The sequence below is a fragment of the Nematolebias whitei genome, chromosome 18 (genome assembly GCF_014905685.2).
Source record: "Nematolebias whitei isolate Nwh7 chromosome 18, NemWhi1, whole genome shotgun sequence".
In the NCBI taxonomy this organism is placed as follows: Eukaryota; Metazoa; Chordata; class Actinopteri; order Cyprinodontiformes; family Rivulidae; genus Nematolebias; species Nematolebias whitei.
The window spans coordinates 23,760,938-23,769,071 of NC_056515.1; the positions used below are offsets into that span (position 1 = coordinate 23,760,938).

At 38.3% G+C, this 8,134-nt stretch overlaps 1 protein-coding gene across 1 annotated transcript in view; it reads left to right on the forward strand.

Annotated features, from left to right (window-relative positions):
• Positions 1–1,879: 1,879 nt before the first annotated feature.
• Positions 1,880–8,134, forward strand: part of LOC119424508 (histidine-rich glycoprotein-like) — a 58,975-nt gene continuing 52,720 nt past the window's right edge. Inside the window, exons 1-8 of the mRNA XM_037691993.1 lie at positions 1,880–1,901; positions 2,055–2,165; positions 5,360–5,431; positions 5,580–5,690; positions 6,146–6,238; positions 6,427–6,516; positions 6,655–6,708; positions 6,912–6,992. Of these exons, the coding sequence (XP_037547921.1) occupies positions 5,588–5,690; positions 6,146–6,238; positions 6,427–6,516; positions 6,655–6,708; positions 6,912–6,992 (421 nt within the window). The 5' untranslated portion in view covers positions 1,880–1,901; positions 2,055–2,165; positions 5,360–5,431; positions 5,580–5,587. The remainder of the gene's footprint in view (positions 1,902–2,054; positions 2,166–5,359; positions 5,432–5,579; positions 5,691–6,145; positions 6,239–6,426; positions 6,517–6,654; positions 6,709–6,911; positions 6,993–8,134) is intronic.

An 8,134-nucleotide genomic window follows, 5' to 3' on the forward strand; every position in this document is an offset into this window, starting at 1 on the left:
CTGGGGAGTGGTGGCACCGGGTTTTCGAGAAAACGAGCCTGTGATCAGGAGGTCGCTGGTTTGAATCCCCTGATTTTGCATCAAAGAGGGGTTGTGAACAATACCACACCCACACCTGAGACACATCCTTATTTGCCTGTAGGCCCTTGAGCAAGACACTTAACCTCTTAGATGGCAGCCTCTGCTCACATGTGCGATAGAGTTGCATTCGTGCCTAAAAAATCTGGCCCGAACCCATGCCATTGTTTTCCATCCTGACCCGACCAACTAGTTGTAATTAGAGGCCCGAACCCGAAAAAAAAAAAAAAAATGAAAAAAAAAAATTATTAATCTTTTAGTGCTTTTGTAAGCAAATCAGTTTGACATAATGGTTTTAAAAACATATTTCAAAGAAAGGAAGATATAAGAGTTCTTGTTTATTAACAAGAATCAGCGGATTATTATAGTTATTATAGTTATTAACGGTTGGCGGACGCATGCGGCTGATGATCCAAATTGGGTCATCGACCACGCGTGTCCGCTGACGCAGCGGCTGACGCAGCGGCTGAGTCCAGTTAAGCTTCAGGTGGGTCACTGCCAGTGATCCATCTGGACTTTTGTTTTACCTCTTTCAACCTGCCGGGCTCGGCCATTCGCGTCTGTTGATGCAGCGACTGAGTCCAGTTGGGTTTCGGATGCATCGCGGACAGTAAGCCATCTGAAGCTTAACTGAACTTTTTAAAAAACTCATTCAACCGGCCGGTCAGCACGCGGTCAATCGGTCGCGCGCGGCTCGTGATCCAAATTGGATTGTCAACCGTGCATGTCCGCTGATGCAATCAAAAGCCCGACACCGACCTGGGCCGCCCATCAAGCACATTATTGTGGCCCGACCCGGCCCGGCCCGGTTTAGAAATGACAGCTCTAATGTGCGATGGGAAAAATGCAGAAAATGAATTGCCCCATTGAGGATTAATAACGTATTTTGTAAAAGGAGCATGTTGAGAAAAATTACAGTTTGACGGTGGAAAATGAGAAAACTAAAACACAGACTTGTATAGATAAAAAAAAAAACTTGCAGCAATAAGGTTGTAGGTTCAAAACTCAGCAGGGCTGTTGTGTGTGGAGTTTGTATTTCTCGGCATAGATAAGTGGGTTTTCTCGGGTTTCTCCAGTTTCCTTCCCCCATCCAAAAACATACATTAGATTAATTGTAGTTCTAACTTGTCCTTTAGATGTAAGAACAAACAGCTAGAGCTCCCTCACTTAAAAAAAAGAATTGTTGATACAGATGATTTATATTTTACTATTGTATTTAACAAAATAATAGAGAATGACCTTTGAAATTATGTCAAAAACATATTTTGAAAACATAAAAATGTTAGTGGGTTTCCTGGAATAAATATAAAGTATCTTGTATCTTGTTGACCAGATTGACTCTGATGTCAGATTTAAATTCAGGATCATGTTTGCTAATGAGGATCCATGTCTGAACTGCGTTAGCTGAAGATAACTCTCTTATTTTGGAACATCCCTAAATGAAGACAGTTGTTTGGTGTCTCACTTGTTCAATTAGATATTATCCACACGTGTTGGGTTGGCACTTCTGTTATAACAAAAGTCATTACAATGTAATTACTTGTACAAAAACAAAGCAAGCTTTTTTGTGGGATAATGAAATAACAGTGTCAAATAGCTCTGTGCTAATTAACCTTTAAAATGTACTGCTACAACATTTTGGTATGGTAAAATGATGAACATATTGAACTGGAAATGTGTCCAATTTTTATTTGTTCGCCATTCTTAACTGTGGCATTCATCTAAAGGACATACTCACGTTGGGAGTCATAAATCAACAAGCTCTTCAAAGTATGAGGAGGAAAGTGAGGAGGGACATGAGAGAAGAACAGCTGATGGGACAGGTATTTTCCCTGAAAGAAAGCTGTAGTGAATACGTAGAGGTGAAAAGTGCAGCAAATAATGCTTGAACTTACAGTAAATGTATAGTATACATCTAAAACAGAAACAGTAGATTTATTTAAACTTTGATAAGTCCTGAATATGTGATGTGTCAGTCTCCCACAAGTCTGAGGAGCATGGACATGAAGTTCACGGCCACAGATCAACGACCACCTCTGCTCATGGTGAGGCGGAGGAGCACACACAAACAGACACTGGCAGAAAAGGTACATCTATGTAGCATTTATTAAGCAGTTTTCATTCTAAGAATTCACTCGGACAGAAAACATGTAAGAGATCTCTTAAATGAGATAACTTGTCAAATCAGATTACTGTACAAACTAAAGAAATCCAAAGTGTGTCTGAGAATAAGCGAATGTTTGGTAAAATCCCAAAACATAAAAGAAAACTGAAATTTGTCATTGTCTGCAGAATATTGCTGATTGTTTGCTAAATACAGAAGCCAGTTGCTGTTCTGGGAGACCACCAACATGAGATCTAGGGTCACAAAAGATCCTCATCAGGGGACAGGGAAGAGGGGCTGAATGCACAATGGCTCAGTGGTTAGCACTGTTACCTCACAGCAAGAAAGTCCTTTGTTCAATAGGACCTGGGGTCTTTCTGTGTGGAGTTTGCATGTTCTTCTCGTGGTTGCGTGGGTTTTCTCTGGGTACTCCGGTTTCCTCCCACAGATCAAAAACATGCATGTTAGACTGCGTTCAGGCCCAGGCCTCCATTGCAAAAGAGATCTGTGATCTCAATAGGATTTGCCTGGTTAAATAAAGGTTAATAATAAAAAAATAAATAATGCAAACATATCTTGTTTGGCTCTTAGGGGTAGAGATGGTCTTGTAGTTTGTTGTTTCTTCAAACATAATCTTAAATTCTGTGGAATCATTATGAATGACTAATACAAGATGGTGTAGAGGCAGGGCTGCCGACACGGGACCCAAAAATCCCAGTCAATCCTCAGTCATTGCACATCTCATGGTGTCTCTGAGCAGCACACCCTATCCCCGATTGCTCCCCAGGTGCCCTCAATAGCTGCCCACTGCACCACCTGGTGGTAGATGGGTTAAATGCAGAGGGCCAATTTTGCCATTGTATGGGAACATGCAATGATGACAATACATAACATTATTATTATACTACGTATACTTGTATTTGATAGATTTTTGAATGGCCTCAGTTTGGAGAAATGTGTTTCGTTTTTTTTTTTTGGGGGGGGGGGGTTTGACCGGACTGATGAGCTCACAGCTAATCTAATCTGAAAAATGTCACTACATCTGATGCCAATGATTTCACATTACACAGTGTAGAGGGACACCACAGAATGAGAAACCAAGAATATGTTTTTGTTTGAAACTGTTAAAATAAGACATTTGTCCATTCCACTCATCCTTGACAATAATACATAATAAAGACCATCATTCTGTACTAACCTTTTAAACCTGCCAAATGAACTCAGTAACCTGAAAGGCCTTTCTATGAACCTGAGAGATATTTTCTACAGGACCTTTGTATGAACCTGACCTCGGAGTTTTGAAACACCCAAACCGATGGTTTGATATATCTCCTTATCCAAAAGGAGTACTTTCCCAGACTCTCATTCCCATGAAGATAACAAAATAAGAAGCCTTTGTTCACTAATTAATTTCCATTGCTGGAGACCCACGGTCCAACAGCGCCTCCTCTGTTAGAAACGTTGCATGTTTTTAAGGTTGACTAAAATATGTCCTTCTTGAATGTTTATCCATGAAAAGTGTGTTTTGAGTAATCTTTCTTAAGATAAAAAATATATATATATTTCATTTAGAATTGGATTTTTTAAGGCAGAACTAAGGATTTTAGATTTAATTAGATAAGTTTATGTATGAAAGCGAAGACGGTCTACTGTAAGTTTCAGAACTGCCTTAGACGGCATTATGACCTCTGATTGGATGAAAGTTAACAGCCACGCCCCTCCTCTCATGCGTGAACCAATAGGGGATGTGTTCTAACTCGCAGAGAGTTACGTTTTGTTGCAGTTCTTGCCAGTGTCTTGTCAGAGAAGATGATGAGAAAAAAGATGGAGCATAAAGAAAATCTAACTTAAACATTGGAATTTTATTTTAACTTTCAAATTAGTTCAAATTTTGAAGCCAAGTTTCAATGAAAGTTGATGGGACCTCTAGGCCAAAGTCCAGACCCACAAATCCTGACTTGCTGAACCAGACCCAAGGTGACGGACGTTCACACAGCCAGTCATCTTCCCAGTGTGAGCAACTGTGAGTAACTTATCCAGGACAGCTATTCACCAGAACCAGGTCCAGAGGGAAGACTATGATCTTCCACAGGTAACCCCAGGGAGTTTGCTTAATGCACCTGCTGCACACATGCCTGGTATCTACTGGAGGCTGTTTGAAGGCAGTAAAACTTGTGGTTTCATCTGATTGTTGGTGACCTGACATCACAATAATTATCAGACAAAAAAACAGTTCAGTTTAGACATATTTTTAACTCCTTCACAAACCAGAAAAAAACAAACATCGCCTAACATCTGCCTCAGTCATTTTGATAAACACCATTATAATGTCACACATTTATATTATTTTACTTTATTTTAATAGTATGAGGTTGCCCATATTCATAACACACTGATTAATATATTTTTGTAATAAAATACACAGAATTTCACCATTGAATCTGTGATCATTTAGTATGTGTGTGTTTAATAAAAACAGTTCTTTTAAAGGGGAACAGGATTTATGTTTTGGGGGTTTAAGAGACTGATTCATGAATACTTCATAAAATTAATTTTCTTCTAATGAGATAGTGCTCCAATAGTTTATTAACCTTTATTTAACCAGGCAAATCCCGTTGAGATCGCAGATCTCTTGTGCAAGGGAGGCCTGGGCATGAAGGCAGCCTAACATACATGCGTTTGATCTGTGGGAAGAAACCGGAGTACCCGGAAAAAACCCACGTAAGCACGAGAAGAACATGCAAACTCCACATAGAAAGGTCCAACCAGGGACTGAACCCAGGACCTTCTTGCTGTGAGGCAACAGTGCTAACCACTGAGCCGTCGTGCTGCCAAAGTTTAATAGAATTATGAGCATAACTCATAATTAATCAAAATTACGCCAAACTCTCTCCACAACAGTTATTCCAACAGAAATGTTTTTAATTTTTGCCGCAAGTGCCACAGGCTGCACCAAAAGTGCTGCAGCTATCCACGGCTGGAACACTTGCAATGAACCACAGAATTGTATGTGAATTTTCCGGCAATATAAAGATTTGTAAGTAGAGTTTGCCTTATTTGCTTTATTTTAAAAATAGAGAAAATGCAATAAATCGTGGCCTGGTTGGTTTGTTGTTATAGCTAACGAAAAGGTAACAAAATAAACTAATTTGATGTTTGCCTGTTGTGATGTAACAGTTCCCAACAAGTCTGAGGGACACGAATCTCCTGATCATAGAACGACTTCATCTGAGCATGAGGACAAAACAGGTACTGTCTTTAAAACCAATGTAGTGCCACCTAAATAGATAACTCAAATTAGCATTGTAGAAAAGCCAAAATGAGTGTTTACATAAAGATGGCAGAGATGCGTCTCACTGTCTGCTTTCTTGTAACAATGATGGCTGTGCTGTGACAGTTCCCCACATGTTTGACGGACACACGCATGAAATTCATCACCACAAAACTACAACTTCATCCGAGTTATACGGAAGAAAATGGCAAGAGGAGGTGGATAAAGGAAGAGAAGGTATTGTTATGTAGGTAGTGGTTTGTCTATAATTTATGGGTTCTGTATAGCCAGTAAAAGTAAACTATATATTTAGGTTGCTGTTTGTAATAATCATACTACGTCAGAATAGTTTTGATGAAAACATGCATGGGTCTTTAAAAAAAGAGAAAGCATACATTTATTTTAGTTGTTTATGTGATATCTTTGCAAGAACCCCCACTTGTTCCAGTTTCCCACAAGTCTGATCAACATGGACATGGCAATCAAACCTGTATAAATAAATGATGAATGAATGAATGAAAAAAAAGTTATGACTTCATTTGAACACAGAAAAAACAGAAATGAAAGATGCATTAACGCAATCAATGCAAAGTTGATACGCTTCTATTAAAAGACGAAGTTAATGTTCCAGTTGAAAAACATTTTTAAAAAGAAAACATAAGTTGCTTTTTTTTTTACTCTGGTTGTTTTAGTTTTTCATAAGTCTGATCAACCAGGACACGAGAATCATGAACACAAAACCACAAGTCCTTCAGAGCATGATCAGGAAGAGGCTGAGAGAAAAGGTATCACTTTGACGTAGATCTTCTATTTAGGTTTGTGACTTTCTGGTGTTTTTACTAACTTACAATAAACTTGTACATGAATCTCCAATTAGTTTTGAATCCAATCTGTTATGTGAGTAACAAATACCAGCTGATTATCTTTTTTTTTTGTTTGTTTGTCTTTGCATCCATGACGGGTGGTGTTTCAGTGGCTCACAGGTTTGATAGTCATGGACACAACAACACACAAACTGAGCACGAGCATGAGGACCATCCACATAGAACAACTGAAACAAAAGGTATCAGCTTTATATTTAGCTGTTAGAAGCATTGTAACTCATTTATAACCTCGGATCAGAATGCATACAAATATTTCAGCTTGTCAAGCAAAACTATTCAAAGTGAATATTATAGTCTTAATCAATACTGCTCCTCAGATTTCCATAAGCCTGAAAAACACTTACATGGAACTCATGGCCACAAAACCTCAGGTAGATGTTTTAGATGTGGGAGCTAATGGTGGGGTTGGCGTAGTGATAGCACTGTTGCCCTGATGGATGGATGGATGGATGGATGGATGGATGGATGGATGGAAGGATGGATGGAAGGACAGACAGACATGTTAATGGCAAATTTGAAACCATAAGCAATGTCTAATTTTTCTTTTTTGATAATGGGCACGTTGACACATTAGAGCATCAAATCTCAGATGAATTTGAACACGTGACTCATCATGAAGAGGAAGAGCATCTAGAGAGAGAGACAGGAAGAAAAGGTACTACATTTATGTGTAGAACTAGTGATTACTTGTCTTATAATGTAATGATTGAAATGCAATAAATGAATTTCTATGGAAGCACAAAACAAAATGTGAATTAATTTGCTACGGCCGACAAAATTGATTTATCTTCCGACTTTATGGCTGACATGGTGAGAAATGTTTTTGGACATTGTCTTTTTAAAAGCATCTCCAAGTATTTTTTACACAGTAAAACCCCAAATGTCTTTTTTTTTTTTTTTAAGAAAAAAAAGTGGAAAAAAAAATCTTATTCCAAGTATAATTTAAAGAAAACGTTTTAAGTATCCATATCTTTTAAAACTGGTATTCTAAACATAAAAACATTGAGAATCTTGGTTGGGAAGTTGTGCTCTGTAGCGTTTAAGATGAATTCAAGTGAAAAATAAAAATGAAAAAAACATTTTCAAGTGTGCTTGTGTAGAAAAATGTTTAGATCGTCAAAAAAGAGTTGCATCAGATCTAAAGGATAAAGAAACTTAAAACATTAATCTTTTGATTTCATGTAGAACGTGATGTTTTGCTTTTCCTGAGTCCTGATCAACATCCAAAAAAGAGAAGAAAATTGAGCTTTGTAATGAAATTCATGTCCGGGTTTTTCTTTTTTGTTTTTCTTTTTTTTTTTTGCTTACAACTTAAAACGTCTATAAAAAATGTGAGTAGAAAAAGGGTTACCAAGAATAGGTTTTTGGTTTGTTTTGGATGATTTTTGGTATACAGTAGTCCCTCGTTACTTCACGGTTCGTTTATCGTGGACTCGCTTTATTGCGGTTTTTCAAAATAAGATTGGACAAGACACACAATTGGCTGTTAGATGGATGAGCCGCACGATTGCCATGGAATTTTTATTTGAAATGAATTATTTTTAAATTATTTACCACCTGCTGCACATTTGTACAGCCCAGAGCTGCAGATAAAGCTTCCTCCTGCACCTTTGTGCAGCCCTTACTGCAGGATAAACTTCCTGCTGCAGCTGAGCAGCTGTTCACCGTGCAGAGCTGAGAAGTGGGCGTGGCCGAGAGCACTTGCAGGTGGCAAAGAGCAGAGGAGGCAGGGAGCTGAAATCATGACATTCTGTGCTCTTTTAGAGCGTTTAGACTTTAGAAACATTGTTTAGAATA